Raw genomic sequence first — 27,893 nt, forward strand, 5'->3', positions numbered from 1 at the left:
TGGTGTGACCAGAAATGTATGCCACACTCCTGCTGCGGCTTAACTAGGATTTTATAAAGCAGCAACATAACTTCCTGACTTTGCTGATGGAGTTTAACCTGGCTAAATATGAAGGGTTGCACCTTTGAAGGTCAAATACAAAGAAGACAGTACACTGTTAAGGGCAAGAACCTTACCAGTATTGTTGAACAGAGGGATATTGGGGTCCCTGAAACTGGCTACACAGGTTGATAGGGTGGTTAAGAAGGCACATGGTATGCTTGCCTTTATTATTGGGGCATTGAGTTCAAAAGTCAGGAGGTAATGTTACTGCTTCATATTTAAGTGACATTATTTGAGAATGTACAAATCACTGTACCTTTTTTAAAAATTTGTAGGAGACACAGTAAGCATTGGTGATGTTCACTTTAAGTTGAAACAACCGAAACATCCTGAACTAGTCCCTTTGAAACACAGTAAGTATTTTAACTTTTGTACTTAAGCCTTTTCATGGGATGATGAATTACAGTCGGCCCTCCTTATCCGCGAGGGATTGGTTCCAGGACCCCTCGCGGATACCAAAAAAACGTGGATGCTCAAGTCCCTTATTCAACCTGTCTCAATGAGGTGGACCTTAGGACCCACCAGAACCCCAGACCTTATTTAACGTGTACCAGTGCGGTGGAAATTAGGACCCAGTGGCGGAACTCTGAATCTGCAGTGTTTCTGTTCACGAAAATAATCACAATCACGATTGAAATAAAGTGGAAATAATAAAGCGATCGGAAAGAGGTGAAACACCATCAGTCTTTGGAAAAGCGTTAGGCTGCAGTTGGTCAACGGTCGGAACAATTTTAAAGGATAAAGTTAGAAAGGCCCTGCCCTGATGAAAGCTACAATTATTTCTAAGCAACACAGTGGTTTAATTATTGGGTTTTGGGTTTTTGATCCTCCACATCAACCAGGCACGGATGGAGAGCATGCTCGGAAGTGGTCTGTCACTGGATCGAACTCAGGAACTTCCCGAGCCCGGCACTGAAACATACGTTCTTAAGTGTTTTATATGCATAGAAAGGTAAAATGTATACTATATACTAAAACAAACGTTTGACTAACTGACACTAAATAATACCGGATGTACATAGTAAGAGAACTTCCGATTTTTTTCCAATCCCAATCCACGGTAACCTACACACATCCTCCCGTACACTTTAAAACATCTCTAGATTACTCATAATACCTAATACAATGTAAATGCTATGTAAAATAGTTGTTACACTGCATTGTTTAGGGAATAATGACAAGAAAAAAAAGACTGTAATGCTTGAACAACAAGTGCTGGGAGAGCACTTCTGGGTTTTCTCGATTCGCGGTTGGTTGAATTCGCACATGCGGAATTCGCGGATAAGGAGGACTGACTGTACTTTATTAGGATTGTAAAAGTCTGGTAGATTGTAAAAATAGTTTTTAGTCAAAGACAATAATAATGAAGACATTCTTCCTTCTTGGAACAGGAAACTGTTTTCTTAAAGTAATTGATGTTAATAATGGACAGCAAATGGAAGGTTTGTTTTTCAAGACCATTCTTTCAGGCCATTAAAACAATGATGAGGAGCACCCTCCTTGAACCTTGGCAGCCTGTGTTATGTGGCAAGTGCTCCAGAGCTCTCTTGGAGGGAGCTTCAGACCTCTAATCCAGCAACAACAATCAGGATCGTTTGGGTCTTGGAGAAGACTCAGGGAATGGTGGTGGTCCCAGTATCCTCTTTGATGGTGGTTAGGAATCTGTGAGCATCCATTTCTCATTTTGATAAGGTGATCGTGAGGTGGATGAATGTGGTCCCTCTAACAAGGCTTATTAAACTCAGCACCAGGACAAATCACCGCTATGATCCTACGCTTCCATATACTTCTTCCACCACCAGTGCTCTATAGCTGAAATTTGTACTGTATGAAAAATGAGGCAGTTACTTGCCTAAGGTACTTCGATAGCACCTTCACCAAGTACAAGGACATCGGATGTATGGGAGTTTGTTTTCCAAACTACAAATAATCCTTTTTTGGAAATCTTGGAATGTCCTACCCAGCATTACTAAGGAATACCATCACTGGAACATCTGCATATGTTTAGGAACATGACTCAGGACCAACTTCTCAAGGCCATGGGTAAAAATCACTGACTTTGCCAGTAGTCCCACCACCCTCAAATAAATCAATTAAGTCCAGCAGCCCACAGTTTCAAAGTATTTTGTGTTCATTTTTGGTGGCTCATTACCTATCACATATTGCCCTTACATTTGTGAAGGCTGAAGTTGATGTTAACATACTAGATTAATTTGAGAGTCAGAGAATTGATCACCCTATTAAAAGTGTGTTGGAAGACTGTTGGGAACATCACAAGAAGATTGTTTTAAATTTTGGGTGGCTGAGTTCTTAATCCACTGGGAATATGTTTGCTGGATTATGCAATATATCCCACAATAGCTTTTTCAATAACCCCACTTCATTTTTTTTCTAATGACATTAGTTGATTTTAGGTTGCATGACTTAATAAAGTCCAAGGATCCTGATATGCTCAAGAGTCTGTTGGTTCATCAATGTGTCAAGGAAAATTATTGTGATATGTTAACCATTTTTACTGATGGATCAAAAGATAATTTAACTGGTGTCATGTGGCTGTTTTTGTGCCTGAATTAAAGGTAACAATAAAAGAAAGTTTTACTAACCATTTATCAGTATATACAGCAGAACTGGTTGCCATCATTTTGAGCTTACAGTGGAGTGGAGGAAATTTGTCGTTGCAAAGTTGTAATTTGTTCAGATTCTTTTTTAGTCTTAAACAGGTCATTCTAGCAGTAGGTCAGATTTACCGCTGGAAGCTCTTCAAACTTTATTTTATTTTCAAAGTATTGGTTTACATTTTCTCTTCTTATGGGTCTCTGCACATTGAGGTGTTCAGGGGAATGAGCTGGTTGATTGTTTGGTCAAAAAGCTGTTAAAAGTTTAACTGTGGATATAGACCTTCCGCTTAGCAAATCAGTAGCTAAGGGGTTGGTGGGTCTAAGAGTTAGGTAATTATGGCAAGATTTGTGGGATAATGGGCATAAGGGGAGACACCTTTACAGAATACATAAAACTGTTGGATTGATGGGATAAGGGGGTAAAACAAGAAGGGAAGAATATTAATTCAACTTAGAATTGGAAATGCTATGCTTAATTATTCCTTATATCTTGTTGGAAAACATCACTCTGGGGTGTGTGCGTTTTGTCATCATTATGAAACAGTTGAACATATTCTTTTACAATGTGAAGCATATAAGGTTGAAAGAAAGCCAATGCAGGCTGCACTACTATCTTTGGGGGTTGATAGTTTTCATTTAAGTACTTTGTTATGGAAGTGACTTTAATTTAACTCACAATAATGTCTTTCATTACTTACAATTTATTGGTCCTTGTGGGGGTAATTTAGTTTTCATTTGATAAAGAACTATTTTATCTCCCAACTCTCTACACCATACCCCAGTCCAGTTGATAGCGGTAATGCACCTTAAGTTGGACTGCCAACCGCCATTAAAAGTCAGAAGAAGAAGAATTACACATCATATTTCTTTCTTTGAACCTTAAGTGTCCAAATTTATCAAGTTAATTCTCTCACCAATTCCTTTGATTCCATCTTGGATTTTCCTCTGCGCTGCCACTCTGAATGGATGCTGAATGTGCTATGTGTGGTGAACCTAGAATACCATTCCATTGTCCAGATACTGATTAGCTAAGCTCTAAATAAGATCTAAAATTAACTTGGATATGTATTAATTTGTGCTAATTTACCAATCAGTGCAACATTTGTAATCTCAGCCAACAGCATTTCAAAGACGGAAACAGGTTACAGATGATTCTTGGAATCCTTGAGTGATCTTGGGAGTTTTTATACATAAAAAGAACAGTTCTTTCAGAGGAAGATGATTGGAAGCAACTTCTGTGGGCCAGTGTAAGACAGGTACCAGAAACTAGAGAGTTTCAGCCTGTAATAGAATAGGTAGGAAAGGACCAGTTGGCATGGTATTTTTAGATTTTGGGAAGGCATTCAATGAGGTCTCATACAATGGGTTCATCACTAAAGTTAGAGCACATGGAATGGTTTGTTATTCACTGACATTGATTGAATATTGGTTATTGGAGAGAAAGCAAATAGTAAAGAAAGATTATCCAGATGGATTATTGCTTGGATTCCAGACTTTCACAATCTACATCATCAGTTTGGATGAGGTGACTAAATGCCATATTTCCAAGTTTACTGATGATACTAAATTAGGTGGGATTGTGAGGATGGAGAAATATGTAAAGAGGCTTCAGTGGACAAACTGAAAGACTGTGGGAGATCATGGCAGATGGAATGCAATGTGGGGAATATGTGAAGTGATCTGAAAAACAGTGTGTTTATTAAATGGTGAGGGATTGGTTGGTGTTAATATTCAAAGAGACCTTGGACATAAATGGTTGCAGACTAACATTCAGGTGCAGCAATGATTAAGAAGGTAAATGGCATGCTATTAGATCCATCATGAAGTGATTTGAATACAGCGTGAGGTCTTTTTGGCATTATATGGGTCTGTTAAGACAGCACCTGGAGTATTCAGTACAGTTTTGGTCTCCTTGTCTTAAGAAAGAATGTACTTGCCGTAGTGGGAGTACCTTAGTATTCCAAGACTGGCAGGTTTGTTGTAAGAGGAGAGAGTGATTGGAAAGAGACTCTGTTTTCTGAAAATGTAAAGAAAAGCTGGAATCATACAGTAAGTTAGGCAGCATCTGTGAAAAGAGAAACAGTGGGTGGAGGATCATTGATTTGACAATGGGTCTTTAATTCTCACAGGGGATTTGATCTGAAACATTAACCCTGTTTCTCTTTCCAGATATGCTGCCTGATTTACTGAGTGTTTCTAATATTTTCTATTTCACTATTCCAGCTGTGGCATTTTCTTTTTGGTTTTCATTTACTGTATTCTCTAATGTTTCGAAGAATGATAGTAGGTCACGTTAAAACATACAAAATTTTTATAGGGCTTGATGCAAATGGAGTGTTTGCTTTTGTTGATGAGCCTAGGACCAGGAATCATGGTTTAAAATAAGAGCTAGGCTCTTTAGGACTGAGATGAGGAGAAATTGATTTACAAACTGGAACACTGTGGAGACTTACTAGATTTTTGACTGTTAAGTGCTGATTGGTTAGTTAATTGCCTACTATAGTTGCTCGTAGGTTTAGTTGTGTATCAAGGGAATCAGAAGGTGTAATGGACATGGAAGAGAGAATTGATCACAAGGAAAACAAATGGGATTGGTAGGATTCCCCTGAAAGCCAACATTGACTCAGCTGACAATTGATGTTGTAATGAAATACGAAAATGTGAAAGGAGTGGAATAGAGGGACTTTTGAGTATAGGAATGCAAACAATTAAAAATGAAAGGATAAGTTCAAGTAGCTGTTTAAAATGGGATTTCAAAAGCAGAAGAAAGAAAACTTCATTTCAGACGGTCAGAAAGATGTTAAAACCTCATAGAATGTGCAACAGAGGTAAATAGTGAAAGGCTTTACTTACAGTAATAGACTGGATACTTTTAATTTGAATGCGGCTTAAGAGGGATCATGCAAGTGTTAAAGAAAAGTTAAAACACAATTTGATGTAAATCCAAACAATGTATCTTGCCCAGTCCATCACCAGAATATCAGAGGGAATGACTGGTGGAAACTTTACTTTATAGAAGGTTATCAGAAGATCAGCTGCTACTTCAAACTCCTGACCTGGGACTCAACACCTCCCTTTGCAACTGGATCCATGACTTCTGGACCAATAGATCAGTAACGATAGATAGCAACAATTCAGCCATGATTATTCTGAACACTGGTGGCCCATAAGAGCATAAGACAAAGGAGCAGAATTTGGCCATTCAGCCCATTGAGTCTGCTCTGCCATTTATTATCCCTCTCAACAAAATTATCGTGCCTTCTCCCCATAACATTTGATGCCCAGACTAACCAAGAACCTATCAACCTCCACTTTAAATATACCCAATGATTTGACCTCCATAGCCATCTGTGTCAATGAATTCCACAGGTTCTCCACCCTCTGGTTAAAAGAATTCCTCCTCATCTTTTTTCTAAAGGGACATCCTTCTGAAACTGTGCCCTCTGGTTCTAGACTATTTCACAGAAAGAAACATCCTCTCCACTCAACTCTATCTGTTTTTCAATATTGACCAGGTTTCAATCAGATTCTGCCCTCGTTCTTCCAAACTCCAGGGAGTATAACCCAGAGCCATCTAATGCTCACATGATAACCTTTTCTTTCTCAGAATATTTCTCTTGAACCTCTCCAATGCTAGCACATCTTTTGTTTGATAAGGGGCCCAGAACTGCTCACAATATTCCAAGGGCTGTCTGGCCAGTACCTGATAAAGCCTTAGAATTACATCCTTGCTCGAATATTCTAGTCTTTTCAAAATGAATGCTAACATTTCATGTGTTTTCCTTACCACTGATTCAACCTGCAAATTAACCTTAAGGGAATCGTGCACATGGACTTCCAACTCCCTTTTGCACCTCTGATTTCTGAATTTTCTCTCCACTTAGAAAATAATCTTTGCCTTTATTCCTTCTACCAAAGTGTGTAACCATACACTTTGCCCATTCTCCCAATCTTTCTTAGCCCTTCTGCAAACTCTCTTTGTCCTCAGCACTATCTGCCTCTCAATCTATTTCCATATCTTTTGTAGATGGCCCCAAAGCCATCAATTCCATCATCCAAATTGTTGATATATAATGTGAAAAGAAGCGGTCCCAGTACTGAACCCTGCAGAACACCACTTGTCACCGGCAGACAACCAGATTGGGCCCCCTTTATTTCCACCCTTTGTTTCCTGCCAGTCAGTCAGTCTTCTGTCCATGCCAGTATTTTCCAGTAATACTATGGTCTCTTATCTTGTTAGCTGTCTCATGTGTGGAACTTTATCAAAAACCTTTTGAAAATACAAGTAAACAACATCCACTGTTTTTCCTTTGTCCCCATTATTTCATCAACAGATTCCAATGGAATTTTTTAGGAAAGATTTCTCCTTAAGGATATCATGTTGACTTTGGCCTACTTTATCATGTGCCTCCAAGTACCCTGAAACCTTATCTTTAATAATGGACTCCAACATCTTCCCAATCACTGAACTCACTACTAAGCAGCTGATTATTGGGTTCAAGAGGAGGAAACCGAAGCCATGAGCCAGTCCTCATCAAGGATCAGAGATGGAGAGGGTCAGCAACTTTAAATTCCAAAATGTTAATATTTCAGAGGACCTGTCCTGGGCCCAGCACACAAGTGCAATTATGAGGAAAGCATGGCAGCACCTCAACATCCTTAGGAGTTTGTGAAGATATGGCATAACATTTAAAACTTGACGAACTGCTGGTGGAGAATATATTGACTGGCTGCAACAGCCTGGCATGGAAACACCAATGCCCTTGAATGGAAAATCCTGCAAAAAGTAGTGGATACAGCCCAGTCCATCGTGGGTAAAGCGCTCCCAACCATTGAGCACATTTACAGAGTGCTGTCACAGGGAAGCAGTGTCCGTCATGAGGGATCCCCATCACTGGGGTTATATTTTGTTCTCACTGCTGCCATGAGAAAGAAGGTACAGGAGCTGCAGGACTCACACCACCAGGTTAAGGAACATTTATTACTCCTCAATCATTAGGGAACCAGAGGGGATAACGTCACTCAACTTCACTTTCCCCATCACTGAACTGATCCCACAACCTATGGACTCACTTTTAAAGACTCTTAAATTCATGTTCTCAATATTTATTGCTTATTTTTTTCTTTCTTTCTGAATTTGTACAGTTTGTTATCTTTTGCACACTGACTGTCCACCTTTTCGATGCAGTGTTTCATTAATGCTCTTATGGTTATTGGGTTTTTGAGTATGCCTGGAAGAAAGTGAAACTCAGGGTTGTATACGGTGACAAATATATACTTTTATAACAAAATTAATTTGAACTCTATAATTTCCTGCACCACTTCCTCAGCCCTCATTCATCTGTACAACCATCCTGTTCTGCCCTGACTAGCATATGGTACTGGGAGTAATCAAGAAATTATGACCTTGGAGGTCCAGCTCTTCAGCATTTTCCCTAAATCTCTGTACTCACTCTCCTCCCCCTTTTATTTGTGTCATTGATGCCAGTGTGCAGCACAACCTCTTGAGAATATTCTGTAGCCACATTGAGACATGCTGAACCCTTACATTGAGGAGACATCATCCTTGTGTTTTTTTTTGAGGCTACAGAATCTCTTGTCTATCTTCCTAACTATTTAGTTTCCTATCACTATCGCTCTTCCTGACTTTATCCTTCCTTGCTGAGCCTCAGAGCCATCTGCCACTGGGTACTGCTTCTGTGCCCTGATCCGTCATTCCCCCTCCCCTCAGCAATATCCAAAGAGGTATTGCTTACTACTGACTCCCTTTACTTCTCCAGGAGAAGGATTGGCAACATTTCCACAATCTCTAGCAGCACATGTGTACCACAAGGCTGTGTGCTTTGCCCCCTGCTCCACTTGCTTTATGCTTATGACTGTGAGGCTGAGCACAGCTCCAATGCAATATTTAAGTTTGCTGACAATAGCACTATTGTAGGCTGACTCAAAGGTGGTGACGAATCAGCATATGGGAGAGAGATTGAAATGCTGGTAGAGTGGTGCCACAATAACATCTCAGTCAATGTCAGCAAGACCAGGGAGCTGATTATTGACTTCAGGAGGAGGAAACCAGAGGTCCATGAGCCAGTTCTCATCGGGGGGCCAGAGGTACAGAGGGTCAACAAACTTTAAGTAGCTTGGTGTTATCATTTCAGAGAATCTGTCCTGGGCCTGAGACGTAAGTGCTATTACGAAGAAAGCACAACAGTGCCTGAACTTTCTTAGAAGTTTGCGAAGCTATCTAAAACTTTGATAATTTTCTGTTGATATGTGGTGGAGTTGTATCATGGCCTGGTATGGAAACACCAATGCTCTTCAACAGAAAATCCTATAAAAAGTAATGGATATGGACTAGTACATCACAGGTAAAGCCCTCCCCGCCATTGAGCACATCTACATGGAGAGCTGTCGCAGTAAAGCAGCATTCATCATCAAGGAACCCCACCATCCAGGCCATGTTTTTCCCTTGCTGCCACCATCAGGAAGGATGTATGTTAGTCTCAGGTCCCATACCACCAGGTTCAGGAACCATCAGCCATCAGGCTCTTGAATCAGAGGGGATAACTTCAATCAGCTACAGCTGCTCTATCAATGAACTGTTCCCACAACCTATGGAGTTACTTTCAAGAACTCTTCGTCTCATATTCTCAATATTTATTGCTTATTTACTGTACTTGTTATTCTTTTCCCCTTTCGTATTTATACCATTTGTTGGCTTTTGCATATTGGTTGTTTGTCCTATTGGGTGCAGTCTTTCACTGTCTATTGAGTTTCTTGGACTTACTGTGTATGTCTGCAAGAAAACAAATCCCAGAGTTGTATATGGTGACATATATGTGCTTTGATAATAAATTTATTTTGAACTTTGAATTTGGTGGTCACGCATCTATTATCTGAAGCCTGCACGCTGGGTGTGACCTCCTCGGTTTTCTGCCTCACAGATTCAGTTCCAGCTCCAGTCCCTTGACCTTGGATACACTTCTTGCAGATGTAGTCATCAGGGAATCTGTTAGGTACCCCGAAATACAAAATCTGACAGGAAGAGGATTCCACTGCCTGAACTAGCATCCTACCTAAGCTTGTTACATCTTCTCTTCTCAAGCTTAAGTTATAGCCCAAGTCTGTTAAGCCAAAACCTGACGACTCAAATACTCATTCACTCCAACAATAGCCGCTTTGCTTACACCTCACTTTTTTTTATTGGCCTTAGCTAAGTTACTAATTACCCAAGCAATTTCCCATTCCACATACAAGTCCCGACAGGCTGCTTTTTAAAACTGGCATATAAAGTCCACAAGGAACTTTCTCCAGTTCACTTCGCGATCTCCCACTCCGCAGACAAGTCCCAACAGGCCTTGATCATTTTATAAAACTTGGCACATAAAGTTTACCAGGAACTGTCCCCAACTCACTCCACAATCTCCTGTTCTCCAGCAAGACTGTGTCATTGGCCACTACTCTGCTCCCTATATCCACTAGCTAGATTTGTCTCTAATTCTATCTACAAGTTTGCATATGTTAGGACTAAAGAGGGTGAATCTGAAATAATGATGAGTTGGAATATAAGGAGAAGAAGAGCAAGTGATGTGGTGTCATGGCAGAAATTTTCCCTTCATTGTCAGCAAAGCTGCTCATTGACTTCATGAATGGGGACGGTGTTGACATCAATGGTGGTGAGGTTGAGAGCTTCAAGTTCCTAGAAATGAATATCCAGATAACCTGTCGTGGTCCAACCACATAGATGCCAGAGCCAAGAAAGCTCACTAGTGCCTCTTCTAGCTCAGGGATGGGCTACAGAAATTTAGCATGTTCCCTTTGAACCTGACCAACTTTTTATCAATGCACCCATAGAAAGCACCCTCGCCAGATGCATCACAGCTTAGTATGGTGACTGCTTTGCTGTGATCGCAAGAAACTGATGAGAGTTGTGGACACAGCTAAGTGCATTACAGAAACTAACCTCACCTCCATGGACTCTGTTTACACTTCTTGCTGCCTCAGTGCAAGCAGCCAGTGTAATCAAGGACGAAAGAGATTTTGCAGATGCTAGAAATATAGAACAACACACAACAAATGCTAGAGGAACTCAGCATGGTTGAAGGGACTCAGCCCAAAATGTTGACTGTTTATTCCCCTCCAAAGATGCTGTCTGACCTGCTGAGTTCCTCCAGCATTTTGTGTGTGTAGAATAATCTAGAACTCCACCCACCCCCATTAGATACAAAAGATACAAAAGCCTGAAAACACGGATGACCAGGCTCAGGTACAGTTTCTTTCCCAAGATTATAAAACTATTGAATAGTCCCCTAGTATGATGAGATGGATTTTTGACCCCACAATCTACCTTGTTATGACCTTCTACTTTATTTTCTTTCTGCACTGCACTTTCTCTGGAATTGTAATTACTTTAATTTCATACTGTTATTGTTTTTCCTTGTACTAACTCATTAGACTTTTGTAATAGATTGATATGTATGGATGGCATGCAAAACAAGATTTTCAGTGTACTTTGGTACATGTGACAATAGTAATAAATATAATCCTATTCAAACGCATTTTCAAACAGATTATGAGCAGCATTAAGGCTACTATAGGATCCACTGGCTAATGGAATGGCTGTCATCATTTTATTTTACATTAGTTAACAGAGTTGTGCTACTGATTATATTTTTGAAATAGCATAGAGTGAGTGATATTGTTTTGATTATATTAGATTCGATAATATAATGTAGTTGCTTAATGTTGGTCTGTAAAATTGGACAAGTGATTGTTAACATCTTTCAAATTTGTCAATTAAAAAGGTTAATTTTGGAATTGTCAACTTTGTGATATATTTAGTTTACTTTATTAATATTAACTAAAGTAGATTAATTGATTATCTTGGCATAGGTTATTGCTACATACAGTTTGATTATTTTGGTAAAGTAATATTTTGGTAATGTGATGTCATGCTGCTTAAATGTGATTTGCTGTGAGTGTGTGTTGTATTCTTCAACTGACCATAAAATGAGCTAATTCCCCACAGATGTTTGCATTTCATTTGCAATGATGCCTGCAGTTTTCCACTGAAGAATTACTATTAATACATTGCCGCTTGAAGGAAGCACAAACTAAAATTGATGCCAACTTCTTAACATTTTCGTTTGTAATCAAAATGGCTTTCCTTTATTATTAACTTAGGTTTTTGTGGCTCCACAGTCTTCAGGTTTGATTTAGTGTGTGCTTTATGTTTGTCTATCCCAGTGATTCTGCAGTTTTGTTGAGCAAGTGGACATTGAAACCATTAAATTTATAGGCCAAAGGTTAAGTGATAGGATGTAAGTAACTTTAGTGTTAACTTACTAAAAAGGAGTTGAAGATGCATTTTAACAGTTTGTATTTCTACTACATACTGAAACTAGTAGCTCTGATCCAGGTATAGATTCATTACCTCAGCCCAGGAGGCATTCTTCATAAGTAGAGCTGAATTACAGGTATTGGCCCTCCAGTCTTAGGAAGGGGGATAGGGGGATGTTTGTGCAGTGACTGTGTTGTAAAGAAGGGGACTTGCAGCATTGATCTATTTCTCATCTGCATCTACTTGCACAGTGCTGTAGCAGTTTTGTGTATTGCACTGTACTGCTGCTGCAACAAAAAACATATTTCATGGCATATGTGAGTGATGATTACCCTGATTCTGATATGGGTCTCTATTGTGGACTGTGAGTAGCAAGGGGCTGGCAGAGGGAAATCATGGCTGAGAAAAGGGGAAGGGAGAGGGGAGAGAGTGGGAAGCACCAGGGAGATATTCTGAAATGATCAATAAATCTGTTGTTTGGAATCAAATGACCTTGTCTGGTGTCTCAGGGTTGGTGTGTCTGCACCCGCACCACCCCTAGCCCCTGGCACTCCTTCTTTGCCATTTGTTCCATACCCGTCCCATGGCACTCCACCCTTAACATTTCCGGCATCCTTTGCTCCTGCCAGATTTACAAAATTGTTCTCCACTCCACATTGACAAATACAGTAGCATGCAAAAGTCTTTGCTTATATGTGCCTAAAACTTTGGAATGGTTGTGTACTTATGAGAAATAAGTAATGATTGTGAGCAACAGCAATTTGTATTTATATAGAAAAGCAAATAAAAAAAACACTGCAGATATGTGAAATTTGAAAGAAATATTTCAAATTAGTCATTTTTCATCAGAACAATTTTGATGAAGTATCATTGACTGAAAATGTTAATTCCTTCCACAGATTCTGAGTGAGTTGCTGCGTAGCCCCAGTATTTTCTATTTCTAATACATGTGCTCTGATCTGAAAGTGAATCTCATAGGCTCCTTGTCTCTGTAAATTCACATGGAGCCACAATGCTAAGAATGCAGATATATGTGGCAGAGTTTACTCAAAACTGTCTGGAACCTAGCAGCAAAGTTTCAATGTTGAAATGTCCTGGGAGTAATGCTAGCTGGGTCATTCAGGGGAACTGGCCTTGGCACAGTTGATGCCAGAATGCTGTGTACTCATTTGACACCAGTCAACAGGCAAGCAACTTGTGCACATCCAGCTGGTTACAATCATGTACAATATATCTGTAAATCCCTTTGTTGATTCCTGCCTTGCTAGCTATTGAATGACCTGCACCATCGCTTGATAACATCCACACTATTATTGACCAACCGTAATGTGTCGGTCATTTTGATCCACTAGCCAGTTGCCGCTCTCATTGTAGTGTCCTCTCCAAGCACTGTCCTAATGCGATCTGAACGTCTTGCCGTTGGAAGAAGGAAAGGAAATCAATGAAAGTGAAGAAGAAATCTGTCTTGACACACCCTACACATCACCCCAACTGGTTTGAGGCACCAAGGAATAGGTTGCATTAGAGTTTCAAAAATGATGTGGAGCCAGTCTGTACCAAGCATGTGAGAAGTCCTCAAAATTTTCACAAGACCCCGGAGCTATGCAATCACTACATGAAATAAATTTCAAACAGCAAAAGGAGCATAAATTTGTTTTAAATTCTCACATTGTTGACTGCCACACGATGCATCTTATCCACAGGGCAATATATCCACACTGATCTATCAATCATGTCACTGTCACATTGGATTTGTTGTCGTATGCACAAGTACATATATGCAGAGGTGCAATGAAAAATCTACTTGCCGAAGCATCACAGGTACATAGTGTCAGATAGCAGCATTCACAAGAAAAACATAAACATGAATTATATGCAATTTGCACAAGAAAATACATACGGTAATTATAAATTTTAAAAGATCCACTTAAATGCTGACTGATCAAAGTGGTCATGGAAATGCTGACTGATCAAAGTGGTCATGGAAATGCTGACTGATCAAAGTGGTCATGGAAATGCTGACTGATCAAAGTGGTCATGGTGCTGCTAAACTCTAGTGATTTGAGTTATGGTGGTTGGTTTGTGAATCAAATGGTTGAAGGGAATTAGCTGTTCTTGAACCTGTTGGTGTGGGACTTCAGGCTTCTGTACCTCCTGCCTGATGGTAGCTGTGTAAAGATGACATGTTGATCGGTGGAGATCTTTGAGGGGTTTTACCTCCTTGAGGCAGTGCCACCTGTAGGTACTAGTTGGAGGGATGTACCCTTGATATATTGGGTGGTGTCCACTAATCTCTGTGGCTTCTTATATTCATATACATTTGAATGCCATACCAGACTATGATGAAACCAGTTAGGATACTTATAGTCTTGGCTTCATTAAGGCATAGTATTGTACCTCCAAGTATTTCACTACATGTTATTATCTAGCAGAAATATTATCAGTATTGCAATGATTTAAAATGGTGATGGATATTTATATAGTTAATGTAACTTTGTTTACATGACAAAACATTTTGTCCGGTTAAATTTCCATAATAAATTACACTGTCCAATTTCTGTTTGGATATGTTTGTGTGAATTCACCATGGTAGTTGCTTCATTTAGCACCAAATTCACAAATTAAATGTATTTTGAAGTTTTTACACGTTGATTTGTTTCTTTGGGAATTGATATATTTTGAAAAATATAATAGATAATAAAAACATGGACAAAATGTAATATTTTTGTAATTCATGAATCCTCCCCCAAAATCCTGAACATAATTGTGGTACGTTTGTTCATTGCTGTGACTGAATTGAATTTGCATTGGGCTTTTTGAGCACATGTATAGAGTTTTCAAGAAAGCATCTATAATGCTCACTCAGTTGTACTGATGGAATGATTTTCCTTCATTATGCAGCAGTATAGTGAAAGAAAATATGTTCAATTGATTTTCAAAACTATTTGAATATATTAGATCAAATATAAAATCTTTGTTCACCAAAGATAATTTTCTTTTTTTATTTTTTTTATTAGTTTTTTAATACATTTTCTACATCGCTACAGATAAGAAAAAACCAGATCGAAATGAAGAACATTAATACAGTGCAAAAATAAACATACAATAATAATATAATACAAAAGAAGATAATTGAGAAAGCACCCAAATTGAAGATATGTAAAATTAGTATCCTCCCCAAACCCCGCAACAAAAAAGAACTCCAGACCAACCACAACACAATCTAGAGAGTATACATCAGGACATTCAAACCCCCAAAACTGTAAATACACTTAGCAACAGAAGATATTAATGCCTACTACCAACAAAAAAGGAGCTGAAAGCAAGGGACCGAAAAAAAACCTTAGTTAAGAGGAAGGTTATGAAAATACTCAATAAAAGGTCCCCAGACCTTATGGAACTTTGTATCCGAATTAAGAACTGAATAATGAATTTTTTCAAGGTCTAAGCAGGACATAATATCATTAAGCCATTGAGCATGCGTGGGCGGGGCAACATCCCTCCATCTAAGGAGGATTAAACGTCTAGCCAGGAGAGAAGCAAAAGATAATATTCGACACTTAGTCGAACTCAGACGTAAATCTGTCTCATCCAAAAAACCGAACAAAGCAATTAAAGGGTTAGGTTCTAGGTGGTGATTCAGAATACAAGATAACATTATGAAGACGTCTTTCCAAAATTTCTCCAAGCTAGGACAAAACCAGTACATATGAATGAGAGAGGCCTCGCCCCTTTTGCGTTTATCACAGAGAGGACTAATGTTAGGGTAAAATCGGGATAGTTTAGATTTAGACATATGGGCTCTATGAACAATCTTAAACTGTAAAAGGCAATGGCGAGCACAAAGAGAGGTTGAATTAACCGATTTGAGAATCGAATCCAAAGTCTCATCAGATAAGGAGATATTTAAATCATGCTCCCAAGCCATTCTAATTTTATCCACAGGGGCACGCCGTAAGGATGCTAATTTATCAAGAATAAATGATATTAAACATTTACCTAGTGGATTAATAGAAAGAAAGAAATCCATAACACTTTTCTCAGGCATTTCAGGGAAGTTAGGAATTAAAGGATTAATAAAGTGTCACATTTGGAGATATCTAAAAAAATGAGCATTGGGCAGATTGAACTTTGCAGAGAGCTTTTGAAAAGATGCGAAGCGATTATCAATAAAAAGATCTTCAAAATGTCTAATGCCCTTCCTATACCAATCATGGAATGCTGAATCATACGTAGTAGGTAAAAAAGGTGATTATGTAAGATAGGGCTAGAAAAGGAAAAACCATGGAAACCATAAAACTTCCTAAACTGAGCCCATATACGCAAAGTGTGTCTAACAAGAGGATTAACAATTAATCTGGACAAACTACTAGGGAGTACAGAGCCAAGAAGTGCAGAGATGATAAATCTTTAGTGGAACTCAACTCCATTGCCACCCAATTAGGGCACTCGGGTTGGCCATGGAAGAAAGACCAAAAGGTAGCACAACGTATATTGGCTGCCCAATAATATAAACGAAAGTTAGGTAAAGCCATGCCACCCTCTTTTTTAGATTTTTGGAGATAACCTTTATTAATTCTAGAGCGCTTATTCTTCCACAGATATGACAAAATAATAGAGTCTAAGGAATCAAAAAAAGATTTAGGAATAAAAGTTGGGATTGATTGAAATAAATATAAAAGTTTAGGGAGAACATACATTTTAACAACATTGATACGACCTACCAAAGACATAGATAGAGGTGACCATTGTAACAGACTCTGTTTTATAGTATATGAAAGATTGGCAAAATTTTCACGAAAGAGATCTTTAAACTTCCTTGTGACTGTAATCCCAAGATAAGTAAATTGATTATGGACTACTTTAAAAGGGAGATCACGAAATGTTAATTCTTGTGCTTCTTTATTAATTGGGAAAAGTTCACTCTTATATAAATTAAGTTTATAGCCAGAGAACTGGCTAAACTGATCAAGAAGTGAAAACATTGGAGGTAAGGATGTAGACGGATTTGAAAGAAAAAGTAATAAGTCCTTAGAAGGTTGGCGTCATTCAATGTTTGTAGTGAGATGCTGAAGAGGTCAGTTGTGGAGAGCGCCCTCTTCTTTGTGGTGGCGTGTTGGGGAGGCAGCATTAAGAAGAGGGACACCTCACGTCTTAATAAGCTGGTAAGGAAGGCGGGCTCTGTCGTGGGCAAAGTACTGGAGAGTATAACATCGGTAGCAGAGCGAAGGGCGCTGAGTAAGCTACGGTCAATTATGGAAAACCCTGAACATCCTCTACATAGCACCATCCAGAGACAGAGAAGCAGTTTCAGCGACACGTTGCTATCCATGCAATGCTCCTCAGACAGGATGAAGAGATCAATACTCCCCAATGCCATTCGGCTTTACAATTCAACCGCCAGGAGTAAGATATGTTAAAGTGCCGGGTTTAGGACCCAATGTATTTAAGTAAACTACTTAAGAACTTTTTAAAAGCTATTATTAATGCTTTTTGAGAGGGTGATTTTAGATGCATATCATATTTTTACTGAGTTAAGTATTGTATGTAATTAGTTTTGCTACAATAAGTGTATGGGACATTGGAAAAAAATGTTGAATTTCCCCATGGGGATGAATAAAGTATCTATCTATCTATCTAAGTCATCAGCATAAAGAGGAACTCTATGCTCAATACCCCCTCTCCAAATCCCGGTCAATTCAGGACAATTTCGAAATGCTATCGCCAAAGGTTCTATAGCCAAATCAAAGAGAAAGGGACTTAAAGGGCATCCCTGGCGGGTGCCACGTTTGAGGTTAAATAACTGGGATTTCTGAAAATTAGTCAAAACAGAGGCAGTAGGACACAAATACAGCAATTTGATCCAAGAGATAAAACTTTGACCGAAGTCAAATTTTTCTAAAACTGCAAAAAGGTAGTTCCACTCTATACGATCAAATGCTTTCTCCGCATTGAGAGAAATAACACATTCAGGAATCCCAGTTGAAGGTGAATATAAAATGTTAAATAAACGCCGAATGTTAAAAAAAGGAAGACGATTTTTAATAAAACCAGTTTGATCATCAGAAATAATAGAGGGGATAACAGTTTCTAATCTATAAGCCAAAACTTTGGCCAAGATTTTAACATCAACATTGAGCAAAGAAATCGGCCTATACGAGGAACACTCTGTTGGGTCTTTACCCTTTTTTAATAAAAGAATAATAGATGCCTCATTAAAAGAGGGTGGCAATTTACCGTAATTAAACGAGTCAGATAATACTGAGAATAACTGAGGGGAAAGAAGTGAAGAGAATGATTTATAAAATTCTACAGGGAACCCGTCAGGTCCAGGAGATTTCCCCGAAGACAATGCAGAAATTGCAAAAGATATTTCTTCTGATGAAATAGGCGCATTAAGTTTGGCTTTAAAATCAGATGAAAGCGAAGGAATATTCAGATTATTTAAAAAGTGATCAACAGAGATATTGTCATTCAAAGATTCCGAGGAATAAAGTCGAGAATAGAAATTTTAAAATGCGTCATTGATTTCTAAGTGATCCGATGTAAAGTCTCCATTCTCCTTCCGGATCTTTGTAATATGTTGTTTGGCTTTGGAACGTCTCAGCTGATTGGCTAGAAATTTACCAGATTTGTCACCATGAATATAGAAGCAACTCTTACTTTCAAGAAGTTGGCGTTCGACAGGTTGAGTCGACAGAAGATTAAATTTAGTTTGAAGTTCTACACGCTTCTTGTATAATTCAGGATTCTTAGTTTGAGCATACAGTTGATCCAATTCTTTAATCTGATTAATGAGGTCTAATCGATCTGCACAGGACTTTCTATTAAGATTTGCTGTATAGGAGATTATCTGACCCCTCAAATATGCTTTCATGGCATCCCAGACAATCTGGGATGACATTTCAGATGATGTATTGGTGTTAAAATAAAAGGTTATCTGATCCTTAATAAATTTTAGAAAATCATCATCCGATAATAAAGTCGAGTCAAAACGCAGTGTTTATTCCTCTGAGGGAGACCAGGAAAATTTAAGGATAAAGTAATTGGGGCATGGTCAGAAATCAGTATACTCTGATAGTCACAAGAATAGACAGATGGAATAAGTTGATTATCGAGTAAAAAGTAGTCATTTCTAGTAAAGGTATGGTGAACATGTGAAAAAAAAGAGTAGTCTCTCTCAGTGGGATGAAGGAAACGCCATATATCAGAGATACCTTAATTAGAGAGAAAAGAGTGAATAGCTAAGGCAGATTTAGTAAGTAGTCTAGTAACAGAGGACGATCGATCCAAATTAGGATCGAACCAACAGTTGAAATCGCCACCCAGTATAAGAGAGTATGAGTTTAAATCTGGTAGCGAGGAGAAAAAACGTTCAAAAAAATTAACATCATCAAAATTGGGAGCATACAGGTTTGCTAGTACAATTTTAGTATTGTATAATTTACCAGAAACAATAATAAAACGGCCATTTGTGTCAGATATCTTATTATAGAGTTCAAAAGGAATATTTGAATTAATAAGGATGGAGACCCCCGCTAGCTTTGGTAGCAAAGGATGAATGAAAATGCTGACCCGCTCACTTTGACAGAAGCCGAGAATTATCAAAACTACGAATATTAGTTTCTTGAAGGAAAGCAATGTCAGCTTTGAGTTGTTTAATATGGGAGAAGACCTTCCTTCTTTTAACAGGATGATTCAGTCCCTTTACATTCCAGCTCACAAATTTAAGTGAATTAACCATTATCAATTGTTAGTGCATAGAAGGTAGCAGGCATATAAAAAAATCAAGCAGTACAATAACAGTCTGGGAGCAAAAATGAAAACATAGATCTGTAGAATCAAAGCAGAGACATGTCAGTGAGTAGTGTTGGAACTGGAGAACCCACCCCCTCCCCCGCAACCCAAAATTAGACGGCTACCTAAAAAAGCAGCTAGTTCTACCAAAAAAATTAACCCAAGTATGACTTTCAGTTCTGTGTCGTTAACAAAAGTTCCGTGTAAATAATATAGCAAATAATAACTAATTTATGCACTAGAAAACAGAATTATAAATAGGAACAACTTCAACAGAAGTATAAAACTTAATACAAAGAAAATCAGAAGAAAACTAAAACTAACCTACCCGCAAAAAGTTATAAAAGATTAAAAGAAAAAAAAAGGAGGGAGAAAAGGGGGAAATTATAAAATTCAAAGAGAGTCCTTATCAACCATTTACAGAGAAAAAAAAAGCAAAACTTAAACTATGAATCAACCAACAGGGAGGCCTTCAATAAAAACTCCAAACCTCCAAAACAAGTTAAAGACAATTGTAGTTCTCTATAGATAAGGTTATGCAAAAATAAAACAGATTACACAGGTAAAATCTAAAAGTTCGCAGGGAAACATTAAACTTAAATTATCTGTTTAGAAAAAATGCACCAAGTCCAGGGAGAGATTGACTACAGCCCTTAGAGTTTCAGTAGATAATGACTGAATTATTCAAGTAAAGTCTGAGTTCGGAAAAGATAGTTTTACTTCGAGAAGTACTTATCAACCATTTTAGAAGGTCAGGCCGGTTCCGAAGAAGACGAGGTGGCTGGGAGACTTCCAACAAACGCCTCAGCCTCCTTCACTGATTTAAACCACATAATCTCCAGTAGTAAGCGTAATTCGAAGATCGGCTGGGTTTCAAAGAGAGGGTCTGAATCCACGATCAAAAAGCACTTTCATTACACCTTTAAACTCAGCATGCATCTTCAGAACCTGGGGGGCAAAATCCTCCACAAAACGAATGACCGTATTTTGAAAGGCAAAAGTACCTCTGCGGCGTGCCTCCATCATCAAACGGTTTTTCACCTGGTATTGATGAAAGCATAAAATAATCGGCCGTGGTCGGGAACCCAGAATTGCTCGAGGAACATAGATCCTGTGTGCCCTTTCAAGCTCAGGTGGAGTCGGAAAAAATTCTTTCCCGAAAATCTCACAGAGAAACTTGGAAAAAAATTCAACGGGAGAGCCCTTTTCGGTGGCCTCTGGCAAACCAAGAATTCGTAGATTACAACATCTGCTCTGATTTTCAAGATCCACCATTTTGGAAAAAAGTTTACTATTCTTCTCCTCCAGGTTGGAGCAGAGAGTTTCAAGATATTGAACACGGCGTTTTAAATCTTCAGAAGTTACGTCAATGCGAGATAAATGTTCATCATGATCATCCACTCTAGCATTAATCTGATCCAATTTGGCATTCAGCTGGTTGAAAGAAGTTCTAAATTCAGTTCTAAAATCCATTAAAGTATCTTGTCGATGTTGTTCCAGAACAGCGAGAATGTCAGCCAACAAAGCCGTAGAAGTTTCCTTTTTCCCCGTTTTAGTACTTTTGGTAGCCATTATAAGATAGATGTGTTCGCAGGCAGGTAGAAGAGAACTACCGGTAATAAAATACCTAACTAAGGTTTAAGAAGGGAGACACATAGTGCAAAGGTAAGAAGAATAACGGAGCAAAAGTTCGGAGCGACTAAGCAATCGCCATCTTACCAGAAAAGAGGCTCTTGTATCTTGGATGTAGCTGTAATCTTTAGATCTCAAAGTGCACTGAGCTCACAAAAAGATGATGATTTTGTACCATATTCAAAAAAAGGTAAAATTTAAACAAAAATTTTACTTCTAAAATTACATCTAATTATTTCTCATGAATGCTGACATTTTAACAGCTAGTAGCTATAAGGTACAAACAAACCCTTTTCCCTTTTTCCATTAGATTTTATTCATAATTATAATTATTTGTATCAGAACTGACGATTGTGCTGTAGATCATCAATCTGTTTATTTATTGGTACATTGTGGAATGGCCCTTTGAGACACAATGCCCAGACACCCGTGATTTAATTGTAGCCTAATTATGATACAATTTACAATGACTAGATAACCTACTGGTATGTCTTTGGATGGTGTTCTACAACTGGAGCACCTGGAGAAATCCTATGCATTCCACACTCCTTCCGGATGATGTTGGAATTAAATTCTGAACTTTGATTCCCCGACCTGTAATAGTGTCGTGCTGACCGCTATGCTACTGACTCATCGCCTTTTCTGTTTGGCACTGCGTTTTGCAGCCTTTACATGCTTTTGTTTGATATAGCTCTTTCTCTTCTCCCCTGCCCCCTCCCACTTCCCCTCTGTTGGATTAGATCAGTGGTTCTGAAACTTTTTGGGTTACCGCCCCCTTGGCTCCCAGACCACATCCTCAGCGACCCCCTCTCCTGGCCTTTACATAAAAACTATAAAGAATTTTGATTTATGATGCAAGGTGAAAGAAAATAAGAACTGCAAATTCAAAGCAGTGACAAATAATAGAAAATAAATTCAAATCAATTTCATGCCACAAATAAAATTATTTCTTTATTTAATTATAGTAAAAAGAATTCTCATCAATAATTTTAGAGCATTCAATAGTAGTCCAACTATTCAATACTTCATTGCAATGAGATGGAGGGGCTTGGCCCAGTGATATGAGCTTCTCAACACTGGGCTAAATGGCACTCAGGAAGAGTCTCAGATCTCTATGTTCAGTAATTTGCAGACTGTTTCATTGCTTTGAAAGAAGTTTGGCGTCTACACTGAAATTGCACTTCACTAAATATGAAATTGGAAAGGCAATAAAGAACATCTTGACCTTTTTCTCCATAGTGCAGGATGGCATTTATAGATTACTTTTTGCAACTAAAAGCTTGATATAAATTTTTTGAAACTCGGTTTCAGTTCAACGTCACTTTGGAGTGAGATCAGTTCTTCCTCCATCCTTCCTGTTATTTCCTCATTGCAAGTGTTCAGGAGTGGATTTATTACTCAGTCTGAAGTTTGGATCGATACAAAATCCTGAATTTCTCTATCATGTCTTTATGCAGTTCACTCAGGTGGGCACAGAATACCTGAAGATCATCATCTGGTATTCTTTCTTTCTCTTCCAGCTCAGGATCAGAAATTGGGACAGGTTGTGACAGCCAATGTTACACTTAAATAGGGTTAACTTGGAAAGAAATGTGGAGACAACTGTTTTGACTTAGATAAGGTTCACATCATTTCCATACAGCTAAAGACTAATTTCATTAAACTTTGTAAATGATTCTGGCAATTAAGCAATGTCATGCTTAATATTCTTGAGTTTATTATTGAATGAAGTATTTGAGTTTTCAAATAATTTTATGACAGATTCAAAAAACGCATAGAAGTGTCTCAGGCAATTTCCTTTTGTGAGCCATCTTATTTTGTGTGCAACAGTAAATGTGCAAACTGTTCATCATTCTCAATACAAAGCTCTCAAAATAGTCAAGACTTGAGAGCATGGGACTTGATTTTACTTAACACTGTGATAACAGTATTTAACGATTTGTGTGGCTGATTTCTTGTTTTTTTGTGTGACAAAATGGTATCTGTGAATTGCACAGTAAATGATAAATATGTTAGGTACAGCCTTTTTCAAGAAAATAATAACCCCATGGTTGCATCCTGTCATCAATGGTGCTCCATCTGTTGCACAAGCGAGAATGTTGTTGAGTGGAATGTTGTTCTCTTTGAAAAATTGTGGAACAACCTGAAATATTGATTTTCCCTTATCTGTTTCTAATCCCAATGCAAATAACAACTCTTGAACCATGCTGTCCTCTTTTATGAAGCAAACATAACAAAAAGACAAAGATTTGTTGCCTGACAAAGTTGACTCATCAACTGCAGAACAAATTCTGTTCTCCTAAGTATGTTACAAAATAAGTCTTCCACGTTCTCAGATGTTTCATCTTTGATGAGAGTTGTCGCTAAGCAGAATCACTTTAATGATTTTGTCTGGTGACTCTTGCAAAACTATACTTGGATGCTTCCTTACTGCTGGCAGAATCAGTGCTCCGACTGTATCGCGCTTTCCAGATTTAGCAATAAAGTGCACAAGCCATCACTGTTTTGTTGTGAAGTGCTGGAAAACATGTTCTGAAGTGTTTTCAATTTCTGAAAGTTTTCACTAAGTGTCTGAGGATAATCCAAGTTGTTGTATGCTTTGTTCGTGTATTCTCTTCAAATATTTAAGGAGCCTGGATGGTTTCATTGCCTCACTTGAAAAAAAACCGTTTTCACACAACAGACACACTGGCTGCTATTGTTTCCTTGGAGTTGGTAAAAATCTGTATTTCCAGTGTTCTGGATGGAGAATGGTGAGAGGTTAAACGGTGATACAGCATGGACGTATGGCACTAGTCATAGGCTAGGAGTTCCAACTTTGTTGCTTCCTATCTGGCTCAGCAGATACACTCCCAGGGACACATTGGAGTGGGGAAGATGATCAGCAGATTCTCCCAATGGTGGTGGAATCCAAAGTTCAGGGTAAACATTTAAAAGGTGCACGACATGCCAAAAAACAAATCCTGGATCAGCACAAAAGCTACCACAATTAAGTGCTCCTGACCCACCTGGTCTGTTTTCACATTTACAAATGGACTACATTACTTTGCTAAAGTGTCGAGGATACTCAGACATACTGGTAATAGTGGGCAAGATTTCCAGATTGGTGGAAGCTATTTCAGCAAGGAAGCCAGTGCCACACAGCAAAACTCTGGTCAAGGACTGTATTCCTAGAAGGGGATTGCCATGTCATATCGACTCTGACCAAGGAACAAATTTCACTGGGAATCTTTGTCAGGAATTATGTTGACTGGTGAACCTTGAATGGTCTTTTCATTGTCCATGTCACCCAGAGTCATCAGGACAAGTTGAACGAATGAATAGAACCATCAGAAAACGACTAAGTATCATGAAGAAGGCATGCCATGGCCTGTAGCTCTTCATGTGGTCTTATGTAGCATCAGAGGAACCCCAAACAAGAAGACTAAATTAACTCTATTCAAAGTAATAACAGGGCATCCCATGTCACTGCTGGGAGCTCTTGATCTCAGAGAGACTGCTATACTCATTTTGGCAAACTATTGTGTAAAATTTATCCATAGTGTACACACTGCTCCTCAACAGGTTTCTGCCGCTTGGATTGATCTAACAGAAGGAAGACACACTTTGATTTCTGGTGAGTCGGTACTGATTAAAAAGCAGCATAAGGAACCATTGCAACACACATAAAATGCTGGAGGAACTCTGCAGGCCAGGCAGCATCTATGGAGATAACTAAACAGTTAACATTCTGGGCTGAACTCCTTTATCAGAACTGGAAAGGAAAGAGGAAGGTACAAGAATAAAAGGTAGGTGATAGGTGAAGCCATATCGGTGGGAACGGTAAAAGGCTGGAAAAGGAATCTGATATGAGAGAAGAGTGTACCATGGGAAAAAGGCAAGGAGGAGGAGCTCCAGGGGAAGATGAGAGACAGGTGAGGCGAGGAGAAGAGGTAAGAGGCCAGAGTTGGGAATAGAAGAGGGAAGGGGAGGGGAAGAGAAAAAATACCAGAAGGAAAATCAATGTTCACGCCATCAGGTTGGAGGCTACATAGTCAGAATATGAGGTGTTGGACTCACTTTACACCACACGCTGTCGGAGCAGTGCTGCCAGGATAATCAAGGACACGACCCACCCAGCCAACACACTTTTTGTCCCTCTTCCCTCCGGGAGAAGGCTCAGGAGCTTATTATGGCCAGATTTGGGAACAGCTTCTTTCCAACTGTGATAAGACTGCTTAACGGATCCTGACCCGGATCTGGGCCGTACCTTCCAAATATCCGGACCTGACTTGCACTACCTTACTTGCCCTTTTCTATTTTCTAATTATGATTTATAATTTAAATTTTTATTATATTTACTTCGATTTGTACTTCAGGGAGCATGAAGCGCAGAATCAAATGTGATGATTGTACGCTCTAGTATCAATTGTTTGGTGACAATAAAGTAAAGGTGTTGCTCCTCCATCCGGATAGTGGCCTCATCATGGCAGAAGAGGAGTCTATGGACCGACATGCCAGAATGGGGATAGGAATTAAAATGGTTAGCCACCAGGAAATTCTGCTTTTGGTTGATAGAATGGAGGTGCATGAAAAAGTGGTCCCCCAATTTACATCAGGTCTCACCAATGTAGAGGAGGCTGCATCAGGAGCATTGGAACCTCTGGGATCTCAGTGGGAAAGTCCTTATCAAGTGCTGTTAATTATAAACTCAACAGTAAAAGTAGAAGGTTAAGGTGAGTGAAGACATGCTAGCCACTGCAAGCAAGCTAAATTTATACCTGATGAACATAGCAACATTATGGTTAATGTGGAACACAGCAGGCCAGGCAGCATCTCTAGGAAGAAGTGTTGTCGACATTTCGGGCTGAGACCCTTCATCAGGACTAACTGAAAGAAAAGATAGTAAGAGATTTGAAAGTAGGAGGGGGAGGGATAAATCTGAAATGATAGGAGAAAGACCGGAGGGGGTGGGGTGAAGTTAAGATCTGGAAAGGTAATTGGCAAAAGGGATACAGAGCTGGAGAAGGGAAAAGATCATGGGACAGGAGGCCTAGGGAGAAAGAAAGGGGGAGGGGAGCACCAGAGGGAGATGGAAAACAGAGAGAGAGAAAAAAAGGGGGCGGGGGAAAATAAATCAGGGATGGGGTAAGAAGGGGAGGAGGGGCATTAACGGAAGTTAGAGAAGTCAATGTTCATGCCATCAGGTTGGAAGATACCCAGCCAGTATATAAGGTGTTGTTCCTCAAACCTGAGTGTGGCTTCAGCTTGACAGCAGAGGAGGCCATGGATAGACATATCAGAATGGGAATAGGACGTGGAATTAAAATGTGTGGCCACTGGGAGATCCTGCTTTCTCTGGTGGACAGAGCGTAGGTGTTAGCGAAACGGTCTCCCAGTCTGCGTTGGGTCTCACCAATGTATAAAAGGCCACACCGGGAGCACCGGACGCAGTATATCACACCAGCTGACTCACCGGTGAAGTGTTGCCTCACCTGGAAGGACTGTCTGGGGCCCTGAATGGTGGTGAGGGAGGAAGTGTAAGGGCAGGTGTAGCACTTGTTCTGCTTGCAAGGATAAGTGCCAGGAGGGAGATCGGTGGGAAGGGATGGGGGGGATGAATGGGCAAGGGAGTCGCGTAGGGAGCAATCCCTGTGGAAAGCAGAAAGAGGGGAGGAGGGAAAGATGTGCTTGGTAGTGGGATTAGCCTCCAACCTGATGGCATGAACATTGACTTCTCTAACTTCTGTTTATGCCCCTCCTCCCCTTCTTAACCCATCCCTGATTTATTTATTCCTCCCCCTTTTATCCTCTCTCTGCCCATCACTCTGCCTGTTCCCCATCTCCGTCTGGTGCTTCCCTCCTCCTTTCTTTCTCCCTAGGCCTCCCGCCCCATGATCCTTTCCCTTCTCCAGCTTTGTATCCCTTTTGCCAATCACCTTTCCAGCTCTTAGCTTCACCCCACCCCCTCCAGTCTACTCCTATCATTTCAGATTTCCCCCTCCCCCTCCTACTTTCAAACCTCTTACTATCTTTTCTTTCAGTTAGTCCTGACGAAGGGTTTCGGCCCGAAACGTCGACAGTGCTTCTTCCTCTAGATGCTGCCTGGCCTGCTGCATTCCACCAGCATTTTATGTGTGTTGCTTGAATTTCCCGCATCTGCAGATTTCCTTGTGTTTGCTTTTAAAAATGGTTAATGTGCTGGTAACCTCTGACTCAATGCCCACACTGCTGGGCTGCAGTGAACAAATCACTATCTAGAACACTTCAACAGAGTTGACAGCTACTGGACATTATGGAGTTTATTCAAATATTATTATTATTATGTTTCTGCCAATTTTTCTACTCATAATGTGCCTATTCAAATGACTCATAATATATATTTATTGGTATTACATGAATTTGCTGTTGCTGTAAATTCCTCGAGC

The 27,893-nt window shown here is 39.4% G+C and overlaps 1 protein-coding gene across 2 annotated transcripts in view; it reads left to right on the top strand.

The window, feature by feature from the left end:
- vwa8 (von Willebrand factor A domain containing 8) overlaps positions 1–27,893 on the top strand; it is a 501,727-nt gene that overhangs the window by 1,873 nt on the left and 471,961 nt on the right. For both annotated transcript variants that reach the window (XM_073046008.1, XM_073046009.1), the window contains exon 2: positions 378–455. Coding sequence is in view for 1 of the 2 variants with exons in the window: in XM_073046009.1 (XP_072902110.1) it covers positions 378–455 (78 nt within the window). In the remaining variant the exon portion in view is untranslated. The remainder of the gene's footprint in view (positions 1–377; positions 456–27,893) is intronic.

This window comes from Hemitrygon akajei, chromosome 5 (genome assembly GCF_048418815.1).
Source record: "Hemitrygon akajei chromosome 5, sHemAka1.3, whole genome shotgun sequence".
NCBI lineage: Eukaryota > Metazoa > Chordata > Chondrichthyes > Myliobatiformes > Dasyatidae > Hemitrygon > Hemitrygon akajei.